Source organism: Procambarus clarkii, chromosome 38 (assembly GCF_040958095.1).
Source record: "Procambarus clarkii isolate CNS0578487 chromosome 38, FALCON_Pclarkii_2.0, whole genome shotgun sequence".
NCBI lineage: Eukaryota > Metazoa > Arthropoda > Malacostraca > Decapoda > Cambaridae > Procambarus > Procambarus clarkii.
In genome coordinates this window covers 40,792,598-40,819,059 of record NC_091187.1, presented here as the reverse complement: position 1 = coordinate 40,819,059, position 26,462 = coordinate 40,792,598, and the positions used below count along the sequence as shown (strand labels likewise).

General features: G+C 41.6%; 1 protein-coding gene across 1 annotated transcript in view; it reads left to right on the top strand.

Moving 5' to 3' along the window:
* LOC123756332 (uncharacterized) overlaps nt 1-26,462 on the top strand; it is a 128,499-nt gene that overhangs the window by 42,869 nt on the left and 59,168 nt on the right. The window contains exon 2 of the mRNA XM_069337537.1: nt 13,629-13,699. Within this exon, the coding sequence (XP_069193638.1) occupies nt 13,694-13,699 (6 nt within the window). The 5' untranslated portion in view covers nt 13,629-13,693. The remainder of the gene's footprint in view (nt 1-13,628; nt 13,700-26,462) is intronic.

The following is a 26,462-nucleotide window of genomic DNA, read 5'->3' as shown; positions in this document are numbered from 1 at the left end:
TATAGACGGTAATTCCACTACAAGTTACGTTTTCTATGGTTAACTTGTTTATACAACACAGCTATTATCTGTCTGTATGATATATTAAATTGTGTCGGATTTTCCGACAATCCCTGTGTACAGGAATCGTAGCAGACGTGTGGAAACAGGCTAACATGGTTCCAATCTACAAAAGTGGCAGCAGGGAAGACCCCCTCAATTATATACCTGTATCATTGACAAGTGTAATAGTGAAAGTATTGGAAAAACTAATCAAAACTAAATGGGTAGAACACCTAGAGAGAAATGATATAATATCAGACAGACAGTATGGTTTTCGATCTGGAAGATCCTGTGTATCGAATTTACTCAGTTTCTATGATCGAGCCACAGAGATATTACAGGAAAGAGATGGTTGGGTTGACTGCATCTATCTGGACCTAAAAAAGGCTTTCGACAGAGTTCCACATAAGAGGTTGTTCTGGAAACTGGAAAATATTGGAGGGGTGACAGGTAAGCTTCTATCATGGATGAAAAATTTTCTGACTGATAAAAAAATGAGGGCAGTAATCAGAGGCAATGTATCGGAATGGAGAAATGTCACAAGTGGAGTACCACAGGGTTCAGTTCTTACACCAGTGATGTTTATTGTGTACATAAATGATCTACCAGTTGGTATACAGAATTATATGAACATGTTTGCTGATGATGCTAAGATTATAGGAAGGATAAGAAATTTAGATGATTGTCATGCCCTTCAAGAAGACCTGGACAAAATAAGTACATGGAGCACCACTTGGCAAATGGAATTTAATGTTAATAAATGTCATGTTATGGAATGTGGAATAGGAGAACATAGACCCCACACAACCTATATATTATGTGAGAAATCTTTAAAGAATTCTGATAAAGAAAGAGATCTAGGGGTGGTTCTAGATAGAAAACTATCACCTGAGGACCACATAAAGAATATTGTGCAAGGAGCCTATGCTATGCTTTCTAACTTCAGAATTGCATTTAAATACATGGATGGTGATATACTAAAGAAATTGTTCATGACTTTTGTTAGGCCAAAGCTAGAATATGCAGCTGTTGTGTGGTGCCCATATCTTAAGAAGCACATCAACAAACTGGAAAAGGTGCAAAGACATGCTACTAAGTGGCTCCCAGAACTGAAGGGTAAGAGCTACGAGGAGAGGTTAGAAGCATTAAACATGCCAAAACTAGAAGACAGAAGAAAAAGAGGTGATATGATCACTACATACAAAATAGTAACAGGAATTGATAAAATCGACAGGGAAGATTTCCTGAGACCTGGCACTTCAAGAACAAGAGGTCATAGATTTAAACTAGCTAAACACAGATGCCGAAGAAATATAAGAAAATTCACCTTCGCAAATAGAGTGGTAGACGGTTGGAACAAGTTAAGTGAGAAGGTGGTGGAGGCCAAGACCGTCAGTAGTTTCAAAGTGTTGTATGACAAAGAGTGCTGGGAAGACGGGACACCACGAGCGTAGCTCTCATCCTGTAACTACACTTAGGTAATTACACTTAAGTAATTACACACACATATATTCATACATATATACACACACACATGCATTCACATACATTTGTCTCTTTTACTCTGACAGGGTGAGATAGCTGATAGAGAAACTAGTGTGCAATTTAGCACTTAATCACTGAAGGTGATGAAGGTACTTTTACAAGCTCAGGTTATGTAGTTACATCAAATACATACATTGTATAATTGATACATTACATGGTTAATCTTGGGTACAGTGGGCTGTTAGAGAGGGAGGGGAGGCAGCCGAGAACCCGCCCATACCCCCTTCCCCTTTCCTGCCCATCCCCCCTTACTCCTGCCCATCCTCCTTATTGCTGCCAACCCTCCTTACTCCTGTTTACCCTCCTTACTCGCCCACCCTCCTTACTCCTGGCCACCCTCCTTACTCCTGCCCACCCTCCTTATTCCAGCCCACCCTCTTTATTCCTGCCCACCCTCCTTACTCCTGGCCACCCTCCTTATTCCTGCCCACCCTCCTTACTCCTGCCCACCCTCCTTACTCCTGCCCACCCTCCTTACTCATGTCCACCCTCCTTACTCCTGCCCACCCTCCTTACTCATGTTCACCCTCCTTACTCCTGCCCACCCTCCTTATTCCTGCCCACCCTCCTTACTCCTGCCCACCCTCCTTACTCCTGCCCACCATCCTTACTCCTGCCCACCCTCCTTACTCCTGCCCACCATCCTTACTCCTGCCCACCCTCCTTACTCCTGCTCATCCTCTTTACTCCTGCCCACCCTCCTTACTCCTGCTCACCCTCCTTACTCCTGCCCACTTTCCTTACTCCTGGCCACCCTCCTTACTCCTGCCCACCCTCCTTACTCCTGTCCACCCTCCTTACTCCTGCCCACCCTCCTTACTCCTGCCCACCCTCCTTACTCCTGCCCACTTTCCTTACTCCTGCCCACCCTCCTTACTCCTGCTCACCCTCCTTACTCCTGCCCACCCTCCTTACTCCTGCCCACCCTCCTTACTCCTGCTCACCCTCCTTACTCCTGCCCACTTTCCTTACTCCTGCCCACCCTCCTTACTCCTGCTCACCCTCCTTACTCCTGCCCACCCTCCTTACTCCTGCCCACCCTCCTTACTCCTGCCTATCCTTCTCCTTACTCCTGTCCACCCTCCTTACTCCTGCCCACCCTCCTTACTCCTGCCCACCCTCCTTACTCCTGCCCACCCTCCTTACTCCTGCCCACCCTCCTTACTCCTGCCCACCCTCCTTACTCCTGCCTACCCTCCTTACTCCTGTCCACCCTCCTTACTCCTTCCCACCCTCCTTACTCCTGCCCACCCTCCTTACTCCTGCCCACCCTCCTTTCTCCTGCCCACCCTCCTTACTCCTGCCCACCCTCCTTACTCCTGCCCACCCTCCTTACTCCTGTCCACCCTCCTTACTCCTGCCCACCCTCCTTACTCCTGCCCACCCTCCTTACTCCTGCCCACCCTCCTTTCTCCTGCCCACCCTCCTTACTCCTGCCCACCCTCCTTACTCCTGCCCACCCTCCTTACTCCTGCCCACCCTCCTTACTCCTGCCCACCCTCCTTACTCCTGCCCACCCTCCTTACTCCTGCCCACCCTCCTTACTCCTGCCTATCCTCCTCCTTACTCCTGTCCACCTCCTTACTCCTGGCCACCCTCCTTACTCCTGCCCACCCTCCTTACTCCTGCCCACCCTCCTTACTCCTGCCCACCCTCCTTACTCCTGTCCACCCTCCTTACTCCTGCCCACCCTCCTTACTCCTGCCCACCCTCCTTACTCCTGCTCACCCTCCTTACTCCTGCCCACCCTCCTTACTCCTGCCCACCCTCCTTACTCCTGCCTATCCTCCTCCTTACTCCTGTCCACCTCCTTACTCCTGCCCACCCTCCTTACTCCTGCCCACCCTCCTTACTCCTGCCCACCCTCCTTACTCCTGCCCACCCTCCTTACTCCTGCCCACCCTCCTTACTCCTGCCCACCCTCCTTATTCCTGCCCACCCTCCTTACTTCTGTCCACCCTCCTTACTCCTGCCCACCCTCCTTACTCCTGCCCACCCTCCTTACTCCTGCCCACCCTCCTTACTCCTGCCCACCCTCCTTACTCCTACCTATCCTCCTCCTTACTCCTGTCCACCCTCCTTACTCCTGCCCACCCTCCTTACTCCTGCCCACCCTCCTTACTCCTGCCCACCCTCCTTACTCCTGCCCACCTTCCTTACTCCTGCCCACCCTCCTTACTCCTGCCCACCCTCCTTACTCCTGTCCACCCTCCTTACTCCTGCCCACCCTCCTTACTCCTGCCCACCCTCCTTACTCCTGCCCACCTTCCTTACTCCTGCCCACCCTCCTTACTCCTGCCCACCCTCCTTACTCCTGCCCACCCTCCTTACTCCTGCCCACCCTCCTTACTCCTACCCACCCTCCTTACTCCTGCCCACCCTCCTTACTCCTGCCCACCCTCCTTACTCCTGCCTACCCTCCTTACTCCTGCCCACCCTCCTTACTCCTGCCCACCCTCCTTACTCCTGCCCACCCTCCTTACTCCTGCCCACCCTCCTTACTCCTGCCCACCCTCCTTACTCCTGCCCACCCTCCTTACTCCTGCCCACCCTCCTTACTCCTGCTCACCCTCCATACTCCTGCCCACCCTCCTTACTCCTGCCCACCCTCCTTACTCCTGGCCACCCTCCTTACTCGTGCCCAGCCTCCCTACTCCTGCCCACCCTCCTTACTCCTGCCCACCCTCTTTACTCCTGCCCACCCTCCTTACTCCTTCTCGCCATCCTTACTCGTGCCCACCCTCCTTTCTCCTACCCACCCTCCTTACTCCTGCCCACCATCCTTACTCGTGCCCACCCTCCTTACTCCTACCCGGTCTCTTTAAACTTGCTCACTCTCCTAACGTCTGGTCCTAACGTCTGGTGTGGGATATTTGGGGCTTGAATCTGATTATTTAAATATTAATGTAGTAAATTAAATTACGAAGGACCACCCGCTTTTATAGTAAAGAGGGAAACTGAGAATTTCTGATCATTAGATAATTCCTAGATGAACCAGTAACTATGGATAAAATACTAGAGAATATGATCATAGAAATAATTAATGGGCTGTATAATTAAATGAATCAAACCCTCAAACACCTACATTGGGGGGTTATTACTGGAAGTCAGTACGTCCAGGAACTAGTGTGGTTCGTTCACTAATCCAAATTATAATAATCTAATCCTATGAATTATAGTGAAACCAATATCATTACCATGAATGGGAACATAGATTATGAGTATAATAATGATAATCACAATAAACACATGTTAATCCAAAGGAATTCTGCATGTAAGCAATTTCAGAAATTTAATAAATGAATACAAAGGAATCTTAGCTTAATGACGATTCCTTTGTGTAAGCCACGATGCTTCCTCTAATTCCCTGGGCTCGGCTGGCTGACGAGTGGGATGGATTAACATGGGAGAAGGCGGCAGGGAGAATTCTTCTCACGTGCTGCAAAACAAATATTTACAGTAGCAACTAATTAAACTACTGAATCTCTATGTTCAAGAAATTAAGATTTACAGGTGATAATGGGTAATGACCTGTGGTTTGGTGTTGGTATACGTCGTCACGGTCAATCACCCATCTACTACACTACACCTTACCGGATGCATCAAATAAGGAGAAGATACTTAGCTAATATGGGCACTGTATAAGTTTTAAGATTGCCGAAATTCGCGTCCCAGGCTCTGGCTTCACCCTATCCTGGATAATGGCGCGCTTCACTGGCCGGTCACGTGTAGTCAAGAACCAGATTAAAAAGGTTCCTTATGTTACACCGACACCAGTTGAAGATATTATCTGCAAGGTTGTTCACGCCTCACAGTGGCGACTTTCATCTGAGGATGGATAACGTCTACCCTGATGACTGGGCAATGGCGTCTCCTCGTGAGCACGATGAGGACAGGTCTGCTCGAGAGCTTCCATCCACGTGTACTGGCGGGTCCTCCTCACCCACGCCGCGTCTCGCGTTCATTAGACAAATTATTGTGATGAATATTAGTATTTCTCGCATTTGTGTTTGAAATGTTGGAGACAGGACGGGTTTATTATTTAGAAGAGGGAAATATTATTATTTGCCAATTTAGTGATAGTAAACATATGAGGGAGAGGAATTAATGTCTCTCCATGGCATTCACTTGTGACGTTAACTTTTATTACTAGATAACCGCTATGATTCTAACGCTCTATTCGGCTTTTAGTTGGAGGTCAATTTATCTGTAATTAATTATCACACAGAATGCCTTGGTTATAGAGAATCGAATTTAATTCTCAGATACATTGGATATAATGTGTTTATTGTAATGAAATCTGACGCAATACTGGCGTCGGATGACGTGAGAATTCTAGCCTACTGCACAGATGAAATTATTAGTACATGAGAATTCTACGTGGTGTTAATTTTACTTACTACAATAATTAGTAGAGTTAGTAATAAGTAATGAGAATACAACAGTGTTGTATTCGGTGTTGGAGATTTCCAACATAACTCCGGGGGGAGGATTCTAGGGTCGTAGTGTACTGTGGAGTACTGAACTATCCCGAAGTGATATTAAGATTAGTACATTAGTATGTTAATATGTTAGTATGTTAGTACACACATAACGAACGTCCCGTATTTATCAAGGACTTACAAGCACTTGAGTCTTGCTATTTACATGTTAAATAAAACATGTTATTTATAGCCTACACAATAATTAAAGAATTGCTCTTAGTTGAGAACTAAAATAGGCTTGTAGTTTCCCTTAGTGGAAACATGTATTAAATATTGAAACATTAAATGATTAAGTTATCAGTAATCAGGAACCCTCTAAAGCTCACAATAAACTCAACAACTAGGGTCGCAGTGACATGTAATGGTGTATTACGTAGCTGCTGAATCGTAGGTAAACTCAGAATAAGTTCCTAAGAACTGATAACACTATTGTATGATTATTCAGTAAAGTATTATTAGTCATTTAAGATCAAGGGAGACTATGACACTACAGTGAGGTCACTGTCTAGGGTCGCTGTGACTTGTAACTATTGAGTTACTAGACAATAACATCACGCAGCATCATGATCACCCCAAATTCAAATGAGGAAATTGAATTTAATGTGCACTGTCGTGCAGTAGTCATGCTGACTGATGGTACAACTAATTTGCTAACTAGCTAAATAATAGAAAAGTAGAGAACTGAAAAGTTTATTCATTAAAATCAAGGAAAATTCTGAGTCGACAGTGAGATCAGTAGCCTAGTCATTCTGACTTATGAGCTAATTAAATGGTAGCTCATAGGCTTGACACTGTAAACTGGTTAGTACGAAATCACCTTTACATGAATTTGAGTTCATTGAATCAGTCTCTATAAGTATAGTCAACTGTAATTAATGGTGAGTACAGATTAGGCTAGTACTCAGTTGACGCTAACTAAAGTCCCTAAACTTACCTAAGTAAGGGACTAAGCTAATTGTGAGCAAAAATGTACTCGAATTAACATTGTGAGCAGTATTGAGCTCATTAACTGGTCGAGTTATATTGAACTCGTGAACATGGTGAGCTCGTTAGCAGTGCTAACAGGGTGAGTTACAGTGAACTCGTCAACAGTGTTGACAGGGTGAGCTACAGTGAGCTCGTCAACAGTGTTGACAGGGTGAGCTACAGTGAGCTCGTTAGCAGTGTTAACAGGGTGAGTTACAGTGAACTCGTCAACAGTGTTGACAGGGTGAGCTGCAGTGAGCTCGTTAGCAGTGCTAACAGGGTGAGTTACAGTGAACTCGTCAACAGTGTTGACAGGGTGAGCTGCAGTGAGCTCGTTAGCAGTGCTAACAGGGTGAGTTACAGTGAACTCGTCAACAGTGTTAGCTACAGTGAGCTCATTAGCAGTGCAAACAGGGTTAGTTACAGTGAACTCGTCAACAGTGTTAACAGGGTGAGCTGCAGTGAGCTCGTTAACAGTTAACAGGGTGAGTTCAGTGAACTCGTCAACAGTGTTGACAGGGTGAGCTGCAGTGAGCTCGTTAACAGTTAACAGGGTGAGTTCAGTGAACTCGAATTAACGAGGTGGAGTTTTGCATCATTCAATTTATCATGACGAGCAGTGCTCGTGGCATGGGGAACATTAAAGCGTTCGATTGTCATGGCGAGCAATATTAAGCTCGTACGCATGGGGAACAGGCACTCATATTATTACGTTAATTCTAAGGTGAGCTATATTAAGCTCAGGAAGCATGTTAATTAACAATGCCGATGTTTAAAGATAATGCATTAAACATATTAGTTCTCTGTAAATTCGCTTATGTATTAGTAAGTTTGTAAGTTTGTTCGTGCTGCGCTTCTACACTAATTAAGCAGAAACGAAAGAAAAACAACTCAAACTAATTGATGCAAGTATTTATCACTAACTCTTAGTGCAGAAAACATAGTATTAAGAAGGTTTTCTTGGCAAACCTTTAAGCGCAAGTATAGTGGACCAGTGGTCCTAGTGAATTTGTAATTACTGAAGTTGCTTGATGACTTCATAGAATTACTAAATTCAGGAAATGCCAGTGGCATTGAGTGCTAGATTCTCTAGCCTAACATTATTAATTACCTAGGGAGTACTAGATTCTCTAGCCCAACATTACAATTTACCTAGGAAGACTGAGTGTGGTCAATTACTACTTGTCGAGAATAATTCTAGGTCTGCAGTGAATTCAATGGTTTGGTCGTGGTGACTTGTACTTGTTTGAATACGGACCATTGGTTTTCACTGAGAGCTATGAAACATCTCGGCGAGTATCAATTGCACTACATTCAATCTGAGTTTATTACTCAGCTGTGTTTCTCCTTTTAGCTTGCTGCTGGAGAATTGATTTACTGCTGACTAATTTATTATTGTTGGCAGGTTTAGGCTTGTTCACATTCAGAACTTTACCAGTAAGTAAGTAGCCACCTGCAGATTGGAGCATATTCATTCCCAATCGTTTAACATATCCAGTTATGAACTGGCAATAGTAGTCGGCTCCTACTAGTACATCTACATTGTTAAGGCGGTCAGACGTTAACTTGTTGTCAGCCAAATTAATTTCACGTTCCTGCAGGAAGTGGGCTGTGTACCCCAGACCCTTAATATTTAAGTCTAAAGGTATTTGATCTACAACAATGGCTTGGACAGCCTTGGCATAACTACCTAGTCGTACAAGCGGTTGAACTACTGAGTATTCATGGGTTCCTCGATTTATCATGGACCCCGACAAGTTTAATTTTACCTGTCCTATTGGTTGTAAATTAAGTGCCTCTGCTGCCCTTTGAGTAATGAAAGTTCTCTGGGAACCTTGATCAAATAGTCCACCTATGGTGATCTTGGCTCCTCTGTTCTTCACTTGAAGTTGGGCAGTAGGCAAAGCAGCATCCATTTGAGATGCTTGGGAAGTTACGCTGTACACATCTCGCACCTTGCAGCACTGTACTGGTGTAGATTCTCTACGTCCTATTCTAGGATTGACATAATTAGTCCTAACTGATTTGCACAGTGCAGCATGATGCTTGCCCCTTCTACACCTATTGCAGGTGTTCAGTGGGGTGTCACAGCTGTTAACATTATGTGGTTTGAGACACCTAGTACATTTGTGTAACTGTTTGAGTCGTCTGACTCTTGTGTCTCTATTAGGATAATTAGTACATTTGTACAGAGAATGTTTTTGATTGCAAAACAAGCACATTCCCCATCCTACAGATCGTTTAGATGTTACCGGTTTAGGTAAAACAGTATTTGCAGGTTGTGATGGTTTGCTGCTTGCATTTGCTTGTTATTTATTCTCTTGGGAGTACTGGGTGTACTCTGGGGAACCATTAACAGGTTCTTGGGAGTGCTCTTTGGACTATTAGGTCTCTTAGGAGCATCTGTGGGGCTCTTAGGCCTCACTGATGAATCAGTATTTGACTGATTGTTGTTACATTGATTATTAGCACCTTTGTTACCTAGTGACAGTGTCACTTTAGGAGTTTCAGGTAAGGAAACTGATGTAGGTACAGTTTTGGTGCATTCAGATTTAGCATTAATTGCTTGGTCTGCTGTATGATTGCTCATATTACGCAAACCTGTAAATATATCCTGCATTGACAGGGTATTACCATTCTGGTATACATATAATTTATTAAGTGTGTCACCAGACAATTTTCTCTGGATGATAATTTTAGTCATCCACTCAGTAGTTGGGTGATCCACCTCTTTACTGAAAGAATTTACAGTGACTCAAGCTGAAAACTAAAGGCTTGTAAGGAGTCAACTGATTGTTCTGGTGAAGATAAATTTAATAATTGGTGCACAAGGTTTATAATAGTCTTCTCATTGTTAGCACTTACTTTAGAAGGCTGTGGTGAGCAATTGTGACCATTACTTGTGTTGCTTAAGGCTTCTTGTTTAGCCTCAGCTTTAATTATAGCTTCAACTGCTGCTGCAGCATTAGCTTTATCATTTTCTGGTTCAGATTCACTGATTATTGCAGCTTCACTTGTTTCATCTGCAGCTTCACTTGTTTCATCTGCAGCTTCACTTGTTTCTCTGGGTTCTGGTGATAAGCTAGTTAATTCAGTAGCCTCATGTATTGTACTTATAGAACCCAGGGAACATGGAGAAGAGTGGTCTGAAGTTTGATCAGACTCTGTAAACAAATCATCACATGAAGCTGTATTAGATGAGAGGTTAGAAAATGAAGGTTGAACTTCAGTTGTGGATCCTGTGTAGTGATCAGTATTAATTAGAGGATTCTCCTCATCTAGAGGTAGCTCAAGTATTTCATCTGAACTGAGTGTTGACTCAGGTGTAGGTCTATTAATGATTCGATCTACCCACTCGGGAATATCTTGTCTCGCAAGCACCTCCTTATATCGGTCTAACCTGGTTTGAACGTAATGTTCATAGTTATCAAGATCAGATTCTGTTAGACGTAAGTGGTCTGAGACAGTATGACCGACTTGGAGTAAATCCCTGTGGGACTCGATTACAGTCTTTACATGATCATATTTTTGGATGGCGTTCCTTATGTAACTTGCTAGTCTGCAGACGTCACCTGGGTCAGTTTCTACACAGAGATGACATTTCATAAGCAGTTCTCCTAGTCGAACTTGAAGAGTTCTCAAGAATCTTGCCTTCCTCTCTAGAGGATTCATTCTTGTGGTAAATTAAGCCTGATAGGGCTTATGTAGCTAGTGGTATAGCTATGGTGTCTGCTCCTTGATGTAGAGCAGGTATAAGTATTGACAACCTGGTATTTCTTGAGGCTGGTCGTAATTTACCTCATTTAGAGGTTAGCTACCTACCTAATAATAAGCAACTAAGATTTGAGTGGTACCTTGGTCTCACTACAGGTGTTCCTCAGCTTAGCTCTTCTAAATCAGCCTCGGATGGGTAGTGGACTTACAGTAACACTCAAAGACATACATAGAAATATGCAATAAATAATTACACAATAAATGGTTAATCCCACCCTTGATAGGGTCAGCACAAAAGAATAATATATGTGTCACTAACTAGCTCAAGCCTAGTCGTGAGAATTTCTACTTAAGAAACTACAACTATATTTAGTCTGTGCTTGTGCCAAATTCAACAGAATCACAGCCTAAATTGCTACCTAATAAAGGTTGGCAAAGATTATATTATGGTGCAGTAATGTGCAAATAATTGTGCTGTGTTTTTGTTTTTTTTGTATTTTATATAATATACACTTGTATAATTATGTGTATAAGAAATTAAATGAACACAAAGGAATTAATTGTGTTTGGCAAGTATTCTACTGCCGTAAATAGTATCTAACTCCTGAATGTACTCCTAATTGTGGAATAAAATGTTATTAGGGTTAGTAATGATTAACTAGTATGAGAACAGTAATTTATATTAGTATACTGGATCCCTAAATGTTAATGATCCACTGACTTGAGTGAATCAGTAATTATAACATGGATTCAGGCTATAATGGACAGTCTGCTGACAGCCATACATTGAAACATTGGTATAGCCTAAATGGTTAACACTTAATTGGTGTTAGTGATTAACATAAGGTTATGAGCTGTTGCTCTTGGTGACCTAAAGATTCTACTTCAGTATGAAGTGTAGGTTTAAATGTTGTGGGTAATTGGCTATGACCCACTAAAGCTACCTTATACATGAGGTGAAAGTAGCAATATGTTAGTGTGATCTAGGCTAACTGATGTGTTACACTGTTAGTTGACACAATTAATTAAATAGTTAGTCTAGCTTCTATCACACAAGGATTAGTTATTAATGATTAATATTTTAATTATAAATTTAATGCCTATCCGGTTCGATAAGGACCATAATGTGGGATATTTGGGGCTTGAATCTGATTATTTAAATATTAATGTAGTAAATTAAATTACGAAGGACCACCCGCTTTTATAGTAAAGAGGGAAACTGAGAATTTCTGATCATTAGATAATTCCTAGATGAACCAGTAACTATGGATAAAATACTAGAGAATATGATCATAGAAATAATTAATGGGCTGTATAATTAAATGAATCAAACCCTCAAACACCTACATTGGGGGGTTATTACTGGAAGTCAGTACGTCCAGGAACTAGTGTGGTTCGTTCACTAATCCAAATTATAATAATCTAATCCTATGAATTATAGTGAAACCAATATCATTACCATGAATGGGAACATAGATTATGAGTATAATAATGATAATCACAATAAACACATGTTAATCCAAAGGAATTCTGCATGTAAGCAATTTCAGAAATTTAATAAATGAATACAAAGGAATCTTAGCTTAATGACGATTCCTTTGTGTAAGCCACGATGCTTCCTCTAATTCCCTGGGCTCGGCTGGCTGACGAGTGGGATGGATTAACATGGGAGAAGGCGGCAGGGAGAATTCTTCTCACGTGCTGCAAAACAAATATTTACAGTAGCAACTAATTAAACTACTGAATCTCTATGTTCAAGAAATTAAGATTTACAGGTGATAATGGGTAATGACCTGTGGTTTGGTGTTGGTATACGTCGTCACGGTCAATCACCCATCTACTACACTACACCTTACCGGATGCATCAAATAAGGAGAAGATACTTAGCTAATATGGGCACTGTATAAGTTTTAAGATTGCCGAAATTCGCGTCCCAGGCTCTGGTTTACCCTATCCTGGATAATGGCGCGCTTCACTGGCCGGTCACGTGTAGTCAAGAACCAGATTAAAAAGGTTCCTTATGTTACACCGACACCAGTTGAAGATATCTGCAAGGTTGTTCACGCCTCACAGTGGCGACTTTCATCTGAGGATGGATAACGTCTACCCTGATGACTGGGCAATGGCGTCTCCTCGTGAGACCGATGAGGACAGGTCTGCTCGAGAGCTTCCATCCACGTGTACTGGCGGGTCCTCCTCACCCACGCCGCGTCTCGCGTTCATTAGACAAATTATTGTGATGAATATTAGTATTTCTCGCATTTGTGTTTGAAATGTTGGAGACAGGACGGGTTTATTATTTAGAAGAGGGAAATATTATTATTTGCCAATTTAGTGATAGTAAACATATGAGGGAGAGGAATTAATGTCTCTCCATGGCATTCATTTGTGACGTTAACTTTTATTACTAGATAACCGCTATGATTCTAACGCTCTATTCGGCTTTTAGTTGGAGGTCAATTTATCTGTAATTAATTATCACACAGAATGCCTTGGTTATAGAGAATCGAATTTAATTCTCAGATACATTGGATATAATGTGTTTATTGTAATGAAATCTGACGCAATACTGGCGTCGGATGACGTGAGAATTCTAGCCTACTGCACAGATGAAATTATTAGTACATGAGAATTCTATGTGGTGTTAATTTTACTTACTACAATAATTAGTAGAGTTAGTAATAAGTAATGAGAATACAACAGTGTTGTATTCAGTGATGGAAATTTCCAACATCTAGTCCTAATTGGTATTGTGCGTCCTAACGTCGCACAATACCAATTTTTTTACAGTATTTAATGTTCTAAACATATACTATGTTTTGTTGGGAAAAATTTAGTCATAGAAACCTTAAATTTGTTTTCTTTTTACCCTAATAGGTAATACTGCTTCCAGTCTCTGCTCGGCTACCAAGGACGATAGCAAACACAACTTCTACCCATTAATGATGGTAAGGACAATTTTATTCTTGTTGTACTATTAGTATGTGTGGGCTATCATGTTGATGTCAATAATACACTCACCATCAGATTCAGATTCTTTATTCAGGTAAAGGTACATCCATTTTTTTTTTATTATTATTATTTTCTACCACAGACGTGGCCACACATTTACAATGCTAACCAGCATATATACATTTTCTTCTGTCCTCCATGGACAGGGTTAGAGAAGTGTTAAACAGGGTTAGAGAAGTGTTAAACAGGGTTAGAGAAGTGTTCAAGGGTTTATTGAACACTCAACCACAGAAGGTGATTCGGTGCTTTTAAAATGCCAAGCTAACCTACATACGTAAATGCATAGATACACAGATTTACGTATGCCCTACATAAAGTGTTTGATGTGTCTTTTACATAGTGTCATTAATGTACATTCACAAAGGTGAAATGTAATTCTGATCAGCTTCCATATATACTTTATACCCATACACATACATACACACACGCATATACATACATATATACACACATGCATTCACATACATTTGTCTCATTTACTCTGACAGGGTGCACCATTGAGTTACATACATAATGATGGATTTAAAGATAGAGGTAGTACATACAATACCTAAAGTCACTAGTACGCATAGTGTTTCAGGCAAGGTGGGGGAAAAAAAACACTTAGACTAAAACTTAATAGTAATTTAGCTTAAAGTATAAATTGCGTTGAAAGGGGGGGGGGGGAAGGCAGAGAGAAGCAATTATACAAGTTGATCAACAAAAAACATTGATTACAATAATAAGACATGGGTTGACATTTAGGGGTAAGGTAGGTTACATGGAGTTTATTAGGTAGTTTTGAGTTTTTATCTTAAACTGGTTGAGAGAGGTACAGTCTTTGACTTGATTGGAAGGTCATTCCACATTATGGGTCCTTTGATTTGTATAGCATTTCTAGTTTGATTAAGTCATACTCTTGGAATATCAAATAGGTATTTGTTTCTTGTGTGGTGCCCATGAGTTTTGTTACAACCTTCTAAGAAGCTTTTACGGTCATGATTGACATTACAGTTCAGAATTTTAAATATATAGAATACACATGAGAGGATGTGCAGTGACTTAATATCTAACATATTCAAAGATTTGAGTAGGGGTACCGAGTGATGTCTGAGGCCAGAGTTGGATATTGTCCTAATAGCAGCTTTGTGTTGAGTAATTAGAGGACATAAATGATTTTGGGTAGTAGAACCCCAAGCACAAATACCATAGTTGAGATAAGGATAGACGAGAGAGTAATAGAGCGTCACCAGGGCAGGGCGAGGTACATAATATCTGATCTTAGAAAGAATGCCAACAGGTTTAGAAACTTTTTTTGCTATATTTAGAATGTGTCCCTGGAAATTCAGCTTGTTATCGATGAGGATACCAAGGAATTTACCATCAACTTTGTTAGTAATTTGGATATTGTTTATTCTTAGGTTAATTTCATTTGAGGATTTATTACCAAACAAAATATAGAAAGTTTTGTCAATGTTAAGGGTGAGTTTGTTAGCAGTTAGCCAAAGATGGACTTTATTTAGCTCAGTATTTACTGTGACATTTAGAGCAAGAAGGTCATGACTGGAGAAAATGAAGGTTGTGGCATCAGCAAATAAGATTGGTTTGAGGTGTCATGAGGCATTTGGAATGTCATTAATATAGATGAGAAAGAGGAGAGGGCCAAGTATGCTGCCCTGAGGAACACCAATGTTTATGGGTAGGGTGGGAGAAATGGAATTATTCACAGAAACATACTGGAGCCTGTCAGTAAGGTAAGATTGAAGGTATTGCAGGGAGTGACCTCTGACTCCATAATGATGTAATTTAAGAAGAAGGTTTTGATGGTTGACAGTGTCAAAAGCCTTTCGTAGGTCCACAAATAACCCAACAGGGAACTCATTTTTATCTAGAGCTGTATGTATCAAGGTAAAAATATTAATCAGTGTATCGTTAGTGCTTTTATTGGGTTTGAAACCATATTGGCAAGAGCTAAGTATATTGTGTTTGGCTAGATAAGAGTAAAGCTGCTTGTAGATTAACTTTTCAAATATTTTTGACAAGGTTGGTAGAATTGATATAGGTCTGTAATTGTTGACATCAGTGAGATCACCACATTTATGGACTGGGGTTACTCTCACTTTTTTAGAGTATCCGGGAAGGTTTGTAGTTCAAGTGATTTATTGAAGAGCAATGCAATGGCAGCAGCTAGAAAACTGGAAGTTTTTTGTAAATCAGAGATAGTATCTCATCAAGGGCGCTTGACTTAGTTTTAAGGGAAAGGATTACCTCATTAACATCAGAGGAGTTAGCAGGAGTTAGGTACATTGACTCTGGATAGGTTCCTGTAAGGTAGTCTTTAATATTAGTGAGGGAGGATGGAATATCATGAGCAAGGGATGTTCTAATGGAGGAGAAGAATCTATTGAATTCAGTATCAGTGTCAGAGGCTGAAAGCACACCATCGTCATTGGATAGAAGTATTTGTTTATTAATCAAAATCTTTTTTGATCCCAATATTTGGGAAATAGTGCTCCATGTTTTCTTAATGTTGCCCTTAATTTAGGTGAATTTATTTTCATAGTATTTTGTTTTGGCTCTCCTAATTATTTTTGACAGCATTGATAAGTAAATCTTTGAAAATTCTTTGGAGACGATTACTATACTTCTTCTCAAGGTTATGTTTTTTATTAATATATTTAAGTATCCCCTTTGTAAGCCAAGGAGTGTTTAGCCTTTTAGTTGTGAGTTGTTTAGTTAGCATAGGACAGTGGGTGTTATAAAGGCTGAGAGTTTTCTGAAGAAGTGTTTGTACTCCTAGGTTGATGTTCCCTATGTTACCTAATTCAGTCTCTCAGTTGATATTAGCAGCAGCAGCAATAAAATTGCCTATAGAAGTTTCATTATGCTGCCCAAAGTTTATCTTCCATGTATCTAGAGGTGGTTTGTTAATGTTGGTTAGGAGAAACGTGGGTGTAATGGTCAGTGGTTCTTTCAGTGATTATCCTTGCAGTAAGTGGAGAGGTTATGTTGGTCCAGATGTGATCAAGAGCTTTGGCAGTACTATCAGTGATTCCAGTAGGTCTAGTGATTAAGGGTATGAGGAAGCAGGAATTCATACAGTTGAGGAAACTAGCAGCAGGAGGGTCCTCAGGCTCGCAGAGATCAATATTAAAATCCCCAGAAATTATTAAATGGTTTTTATTCAGTCTGTTCTCTAGGATTAGATTTCTAAAGTTAGAGTTGAATTCAGACACATCCGTGTTAGGAATTCTGTATACTGCTCCCACAGTCTGCACAGCCTTGCTACCTTTGACTCTGAAGCAGGCAAAGATATACTCTCCACGGGGGTCTCTAGTTTTAATCACTTTTAAACATGTCAGTTCTTGGTGGTGTAAGGTACGGGATGGAAAGCCGTACCCTAGAGTATCGCTAACAACACCCGCTCTCACTTTCTTATAAATAATGGAAGTGCAGGGATCTATATAGCAATAATCACCAGTTCTAACTACATGGGACAAGAAATACGCCTTGGGGTACAATTTTACAAAAGCGTTTTTATTTAAAAATACCCGATTTCCTCACACTGATTAGAACAGGGGGGGGGGGGCTATTTGGATCCATCACAGGATTGATACAGACACAAGGAAAAGGAAGATTCCTTTCCACCAATACACACCTCAGGAGACCACTGGCTCAAGGGACTACACAACGGAATAGGCCTCTACAAACTGGGACTTAAGGTCATTTCTCCCTTCCACTCCTCTTGGGTCACTACAAAGGTCATGGGTTTTAACAATACACTACTCTGACCACAATACACAGATGGATGTACACAGTAAATGTGGATAACCCCATATGACACACAGCTGAACACAGGTATCTGAATTAACAACACACTACTCGCCCTACACACAGGGTTCTAAAATCTTTATTTCTACAAATTCCTATCTCTAACTTATACAAGAAGGGGAGCACCGCTATAAACATCTATATTGCTGCACTTATCGTATTTGTGGGAGACCATCCAAGATATTGATCTTATCCTCACTGCCTCCCTCTCCCAAGTGAATGAAGGAGGCCTTACCCATGTGCTTCCTGCCCAGTTCCAGTAATGCCTCATCCCTGTACATGTCATACACATTTCCCAATAGTTCATTTATATGTCCTATAATGTTCCCTGGAAACACAAATCGTAACTGTCTCTATTTTCCGCTTGTTACAACTTGTAATAAAGTTGTCACATCTTGGCTTAACGTGTTTGTGACGTATTAGAACGTTGTTACAACGTGCTATACTGGTTGTATAACTTGTTAGGTGTTAAAACTTGTTCGAACGTTGTACCAACATCGTAGTTTCGGTGTGTGTTTGGCGGGTTCCAGGCTGTTTTTCTACATTTAACACTGTTGTTTCTCTATATTTTCTTGCATTGAATCTGTTTTTTTAATGTTTTATTAGTTTTGTTACATTGGTTTTTAGGAGATTACCTGCTAAGATGATGCTCTGTATATCTGCAGGAGTAAAAGTACCAGACTGGTTTTCAACATTTAACACTGCTATTTCTCCCTACACAAGGGTCTCTCTTTTACATAATTCCCCTTCCTGGGGGGACAGGGAGAAAAGAAAAATTCATGTAAATTTGAAGAATTTACGTAAATTTTTCTTAGTACTTCAGACAAAATGTAACCATTCAAGTGGGGCTACTAGCTAGTTAAATGAAACAAACAATGTATCCTTTAACTAAAGACACAAGTGGTGATTGCTCTACTTGTTCGACACAGCAGGAGACACTGCAACTTACAACAAGCATCACACCTTCTGGGTAACTTCCAGAACTGTCCCGCTTGACCTGTCAAGACTCACCAGACCAACGGAGGGGAATATGAGGGAGGTATGCATGCTGTAGACTTAAGCTCTTGGATTGCAGGCGTAGACGTGGCTGCAACTGGTAGAACCCTTCTGGATCATACCTTAGGTTACTGACATCTGTTAGTTTGAGTAACTTGAGCCAAAACCTGGCTGTCACTCAGGTGACATACTGTCACAACAAGATGCCACACTGTTGACACATATCTCCTTCTTGATTTGACTGTACCCGTGGTCTACAAGGGAAAACCCAAGTCGAGACACACTAACGACTATGATGGTCACTTGACAACCATAAGGGAACTCAAGAGGGAGACTCCTGGGTACTTGACACCCAGTATTCCATGGTAACTTTAAAACTAAAGGCCGTACTTTACCCTGTACCTTTTTTTGTTTCTTTGAGGTGCAGGACCATTATTCCTCATTTCTTTCCTCTTCGTGCTGCTTCTTACTGGCTTCCTCTTCTTGGTGTATGTTCATCTTTTTACAAAGACTAGCCCTACCTCTCCTCCACCTCCCTCCGTGGTCTGTTCTGTCCGAACAGAACAGTGTGTGGCTGTCCGGGGGCGATCCGTTGGGTGTTCCGCATGTTGGTCGGTTGCAGGCCCTCCACACTATGATGTAATTACCTAAGTGTAATTACCTAAGTGTAGTTACAGGATGAGAGCTACGCTCGTGGTGTCCCGTCTCCCCAGCACTCTTTGTCATATAATGCTTTGAAACCACTGACGGTTTTGGCCTCCACCACCTTCTCACTTAACTTGTTCCAACCGTCTACCACTCGGTTTACAAAAGTGAATTTTCGTATATTTCTCCGGCAGCTTTGTTTCGTTAGTTTAAATCTATGACCTCTTGTTCTTGAAGTTCCAAGTCTCAGGAATTCTTCCCTATCAATTTTATCGATTCCTGTTACTATTTTGAACGTAGTGATCATATCACCTCTTTTTCTTCTACCTTCTAGTTTTTGCATATTTAATGCCTCTAACCCCTCCTCGTAGCTCTTGTCCTTCAGTTCTGGGAGCCACTTAGTGGCATGTCGTTGCACCTTTTCCAGTTTGTTGATGAGCTTCTTAAGATATGGGCACCACACAACTGCTGCATATTCTAGCTTTGGTCTAATAAAAGTTGTGAACAATTTCTTTAGTATTTCTCCATCCATGTACTTAAAAGCAATTCTGAAGTTAGAAAGTGTAGCATAGGCTCCTCGCACAATGTTCTTAATGTGGTCTTCAGGTGAGTTTTTTTTTATCTAGAACCACCCCTAGATCCCTTTCTTTGTCAGAATTCTTTAAAGATTTCTCACATAATTTATAGGTTGTGTGAGGTCTATGTTCTCCTATTCCACATTCCATAACATGACATTTATTCACATTAAATTCCATTTGCCAAGTGTTGCTCCATATACTTATTTTGTCCAGGTCTTCTTGAAGGGCATGACAATCATCTAGGTTTCTTATCTTCCCCATTATCTTAGCATCATCAGCAAACATGTTCATGTAATTCTGTATTCCCACTGGTAGATCGTTTATGTAGACAATAAACATCACTGGTGCAAGAACTGAACTCTGTGGGAGTTACTCCCACAGAGTGAACTCTGAACACCACTCGTAACATTCCTCCAATCCGATACCTTGCCTCTGATTACGGCCCTCATTTTTCTGTCAGTTAGGAAATTTTTCATCCATGTTAGAAGCTTACCTGTCACTCCTCCAATATGTTCCAGTTTCCAGAACATCCTCTTATGGGGAACTTTGTCGAAAGCATTTTTTAGGTCCAGATAGATGCAGTCAACCCAACCATCTCTTTCCTGTAAAATCTCTGTGGCTCGATCATAAAAACTGAGCAAGTTCGTTACACAGGATCTTCCAGATCGAAAACCATACTGTCTGTCTGATATTATATCGTTTTCCTCCAGGTGTTCTACCCATTTAGTTTTAATTATTTTTTCCAATATTTTGACTATTACACTTGTCAATGATACAGGTCTATAATTAAGGGGGTCTTCCCTGTTTCCACTTTTGTAGATTGAAACTATGTTAGCCTTTTTCCACACATCAGGTACAACTCCTGTAAACAGGGATGCCTGAAAAATCAGTTAAAGTGGAATGCTGAGCTCAGGTGCACATTCTCTCAGAACCCATGGTGAAACTCCATCTGGACCAACTGCTTTGTTCTTATTTAGCTCCTTGAGCATTTTTTCCACTTCGTCTCTAGACACCTCTATGTGCTCTATGTTGTTCTCTGGAATTCTTATTGTCTGGTTCCCCTAAAGATTTCATCTTGTACAAACACACTTTGGAACTTTTTGTTTAATGTTTCACACATTTCCTTTTCATTTTCCGTGAATCTATTTCCCATTTTCAACCTCTGAATATTATCCTTTATCTGCAATTTGTTGTTTATGAATTTATAGAATAGTTTTATAGAATATTAATTAATTAATATTAATTTAATAGAATTATAGGTTCTGTTTTACATTTGTCTGCAATCCCTTTTTCAAAATTTCTTTCTGCCTCTCTCCTCACTGCCGTGTAGTTGTTTCTCGCATCTTTGTATCGCTGGTATGTTTGGGGGTTTGGCCTCTTCCTGTATTGATTCCATTTTTGTGTCTTTTGGTCTCTGGCCCTCTCGCAATTTCTATTGAACCAATCCTGTTTCCTAGTTCTGCATCTCTGTTTTGGTATAAAAAAATTTGTGCCTTTATCATATATTTCACAAAACTTGACATACATCTCATTCACTTCCTTGCCTAGCATCACGTCTGTCCAATTATACTCACTAAAAAAATTTTGAGGTCGCCATAATGTCCTCTCCTGAAGTCAGGTTTTTCAACTGCTTCAACCTCCTTATTTTCTTCCAGATTATAATGCATTGCGTACTTTATTCCCAAAAAGACATGGTCACTTTTACCCAAGGGAGGAAGGTACTGAATGTCAAATATTTCTTCCTCCTTCCTGGTAAATATCAAATCTAGCATGGAGGGAACGTCCCCTTCCCTCATCCTCGTAGCTTGTTTAACATGTTGATACAAGAATGTTTCCAGGATGAGGTCTACAAATCTACAGGTCCAAAAATCTTCTGTTTTAGCTTCATATGCTTCCCAGTCTATGGATTTCAAGTTGAAGTCACCGACTATCAACAGTCGTGATCTATCGTTATCCGTTCTCGCTATAATCTCTCTCATTATTGTTATAAGACCTTCTCGTTTACTATCTAGCTCCTCCTTTGACCATGTGCTGCTTGGCGGTGGACTATATGCATTTATGATCATTAGTTTATCATCCTCATGGCAGATCTCTAGTGCTATTATGTCAACTTCTTGTGGATTGGCAGTCATTATTTCCTTCACCTTTAGGTGTTCTTTCACCAGCACAGTAACGCCACCGCCTTTCCTGATTTTTCTGTCCCGTCTCCAAATTGAGTAACCCCTTGGGAATATGACCTCATTTAAAATAACATCTTCAAGTTTTGTCTCCGTGAGTGCAACAATGTCTGGTGTCTGCAGCTGTATTATATCACTTAACTCCAGTATCTTTGATCTTACTCCATCTATGTTGGTGTATGCAATCTTCAGGAACTTGTTCCCCCTCTCTCTATTGATTTTGTTGGTTTGCCTTTATGTACCACTTTACTGGCCTGCCTACCCCTATCACTTTGTAGAAAAAAGAATTGATTTCTTCTTCATTCCTGCTCTCATTTAAACGTTTTGCCTCAGCGAGGTTCAGTTTCAGCTTCTCTCTGTCCTCTTTTGAAAGATCTCGTCTTAACGACCACACTTTCCCATCCTCATCATTTTGTAATTTTCTAGCATTCCTTAGTACTTCTTCCATCTGTTTGGTACCGTTTAGGGTGATCCTCAAAAGGTCGATCTTTCCCTTTTACGTACCTGCTTATTCTCCTGTAGTCGCACACATTCTCTATGGTTGTAAGACCTTCCACGAGGCCAACAATTTTATCTACTACTTTCGCTTCTTCTACAGCTCTTTCTGACCTAGATGTTATCTTCTTTTCTTTGCAACCAAAAATTATCAGGGACTTACTCCGATCAACTGTGTTTTGCACCAACTTCGGGTTAGATGCCAATTCCTTTCTCACTTCCAGCCGAATGTTTGTTTTATCTTGGTTGCTGCAGTGTTTGACTTCCTTTACTGCTTCTTCAATTCTTTCCTTCTCCTTGGCCACTTGTGCATAAGTGAGTTGCATATCTTTCTTGCACTGTTCTATTCCCTGTGTAACTTCCTCCATCTGTGTTGACAAAAGCTGTTTCTCCTGTTGAATTTCCTTACCTAACCTATTGTAGTCATTTATGTTTAAATTTACTTTAACTTCTTCCAAAGCTATTTTTAAGAGTTTATTTTCTTCTTCCATGGCTTTGCAATTTGTTTCCAATTGATTCTTATCCTTGCGCAAGTCTTTCACAAAACCCTCAAGACATAAAACTTTGCTATTCAAATGGTCATTACTTTCTTTCAATTTACTAATTATTTCTACATAAGAGTTCACTATAGTATCTAATTTGACCAACTTGTTATGTAGACTGCTAATATTAATGCTTTCTTCATTGAATCCCTCAAAATCAAGCTCTGTTTTGTTTTCCTCTTGCCGGCGGCCATCTTGAATGTTCTTCTCTGCACTGGAAACACTAGGGCAACTTTTTCTCATCTGATTTTTCACTTCCCTTGGCACATTCCTGTTATCTCACCTATTTTTCAAAAACACTATACCTTTATGTTCTCTGGGACACCACTCACTACCATCAACCTGTACTACAATACTTAGGATTGTTGAAATATGCTGGAGCTCCTCTGCTGCAAGTGTTGACCCTGGGGGTGTCACCTTTTTGAGTGTCCAGAGACAGGTGCCAACAGCCTGTTGAGGGTCAAGACAAACATAAGTGGGGTCTACATGGTCACAACTCATAAAATCATCCCTGAAGGGATTTACAAAACAGGCAGACCAGGCTCAAGATGCACGAGTTGCCACATATATATTTTTATTCATTTTTTGTGCACAGTTCCAAATACACTTGTTTTGTTTTTTCTTGCCAATCCTATGTATAATGAACACTTACACAATATTATGGCAGTAGAACATCTGTACTGTCTGAAGACACTGTGTTACATGCATCACAAATGTGTTCACATATCTTGCACATATTTCCAATGTATCATATCTTGAGGTTATCTTGAGATGATTTCGGGGCTTAGTGTCCCCACGGTCCAGCCCTCGACCAGGCCTCCACCCCCAGGAAGCAGCCTGTGACAGCTGACTAACTCCCAGGTACGTATTTACTGCTAGGTAACAGGAGCATCAGGGTGAAAGAAGCTCTGCCCATTGTTTCTCGCCGGTGCCCGGGATCGAACTCGGGACCACAGGATCATGCGTCCAGTGTTCTGTCCGTTCAGCCACCGGCTGTTGCTCATATATGTATATTTACAAAATATTTACACACTACAGTATCACACACTATATACATTCACCATCAACACACTCAGTACTCTGCGAGAGTGTGATATGCTGTGAAACAACTGATGGGGCATAGTGCAACTTTGCACTTAACGCACCAGGTGCTGAGGCATCTTTGTTCTCTTCGTGAGTGTTCCTGCATGCAACACAGGCATGTTTACACTTTTCCCGTGATGCTGAGCCTGGAATATACTCAAGCATGTGAACACCGAACATCTCGTTACCCCTCAGTCTGTCTGTCACTGCTTGTGGCATTGTTGCTGGCACCCCTCGCGGTGCAACACAACCCTCCCTCCCATACTTGACGAGCAGTTGTGACACTACAACAACACTGAATGTTCGTATTGGTGGTCTCTTGCCTGACTTTATTAGATACATGTTGAACAGTTGAGCACTGCAACATCAATGAGCTGGAAAAAGAACTTTTTCGTCCACTTCACAGACTTCGCACGCACTCGACGGCACCGAACATCACGCCACATTTATCCACAGGAGCCGGTGGCTGAGCGGACAATACACTGGACACATAATCCGGCGAGAAACTATGGGCCGAGTTTCTTTCACCCTGATGCCCCTGTTATCTAGCAGTAAATAGGTACCTGGAAGTTAGTCAGCTGTCGCGGGCTGCTTCCTGGGGGTGGAGGCCTGGTCGAGGACCGGGCCGCAGGGACACTAAGCCCCGAAATCATCTCAAGATAACCTCAAGATCTCAAGATAGGGACATGTTCACGTTGTAGTCTATGTCACAATCAGGTTTATATATTGGGAAGCGCACTTGAAAGTGGACTTTGCCACTGTCCAACATGGCACTGGTGTGAATTGTTGTCAGAATGTTCACCTCACGTCTGTCCCTCCACCGCACTAATAACGTATTGTCACACTTGCGCAACCGGCAATCACTCACTGAAATACCTATGCCAAACACTGGCATTTCCCTCCTGTGGGCCTTCACAGTGCCACATACGCCAGTGTTGTGGGCAAGGAGGTATCTGGTCAACAGGGGGCTGGTATAGTAGTTGTCGGTGAACAGGATATGCCATTTGTTCAGCAACGGTTCCATGAGGGTTTTTACAACACTGCCGGAGAACCCGTGTGGATCTTGAACTGGTATGTCGACGTCTGCACCTGAATACAGAATCATGTACATGACGATACCAGTTTCACAGTCGCATAGCATGAAAAACTTTAGTCCAAATCAGTACCGCTTTGATGGGATGTACTGCTTGAACGCAAGTCGCCCCTTGAAGAGTACAACCGATTCATCAATCATTACATTCTGTCCTGGTACAAAATAGTCACAGAACTTGCCTCTCATGTCACTGAAAACTTTCCGCACCTTCTAAAGTCTGTCGTGTCTTTCCTCATTTGCATTATTTTCAAAGTGCAGGCACCTGAGAATCAGCAGGAACCTATCACGTGACATGTATCTGTTGAACACTGGGGATGGAACAAGGCAGCCTTTGCTCCAATAATCCTGGATGACGTGTTTCGTCGTATTTCATCATCATGTTCACTGCGAGAAACACGTACATTTCGTCAATTGTGGAGTCCTTCCATTGTGTCAGGTGAGAGGCAGGTAAAATGCCGGCGTTTTTGAGGCTGTGAGCGCATCTGTCTCAGTCACAAGATGGGTCATGAATTCATTATCGAAATATGCCAGGAAATAGTCTATTTCAGTCATATCGTCACCTGTATACGGAATAATGATGTCATTCCAATATCGGTACCTTCCAAAGTTGGTATTTGTGGGAGTAATGTGTCACAATCCTCCCACACAAGCAAACCTGTGGGTTTGGTTTTGGCGCCAACACCTCCACGAGCACCAAAAACACGGCTCCGTCGTCTTGTGCTTGAGCTGTGTGTAGGTATGGAAGGAGATGAGGCTGTTCTGCGTATCGTAGGCCTACCACGAACACCTGATGTAGAGGGAACACTGTCGTCATTGTCCTCTGGCTGCATGATACGCTGCCGCTTGTCGCAGCGTGTTGCTGGGGCAGCAAAACCCCGCCTGGTAGACATTAAAGAAAGATTTGTGTGGGACCAATAGTCAATTCATCCCTCATGTTTATGTTTGGTGAAGAGTATCACTCAATCTCAACAATTTTGTAACGTAATCGTGTGTTCCCATAGTTAATAAGTGTAAAATAATCAGGAGTTGTTCAGTAAAACCCACATGTAAAGATTTAACCCACAGTGCATTTATTGTACAACTTAAGAACATACGAATAAAGGTAACTACAGAAGGCCTATTGGCCCATACGAGGTATCTTTTATTTAAAACAACCCAATCCCAATCATATACATGTCCAACCCACATTTGAAACAAACAAGGTGACCCCACCTCCACCACATTACGCGGTAATTGGCTCCACAAATCAACAACCCTATTACCAAATCAGTATTCACCCA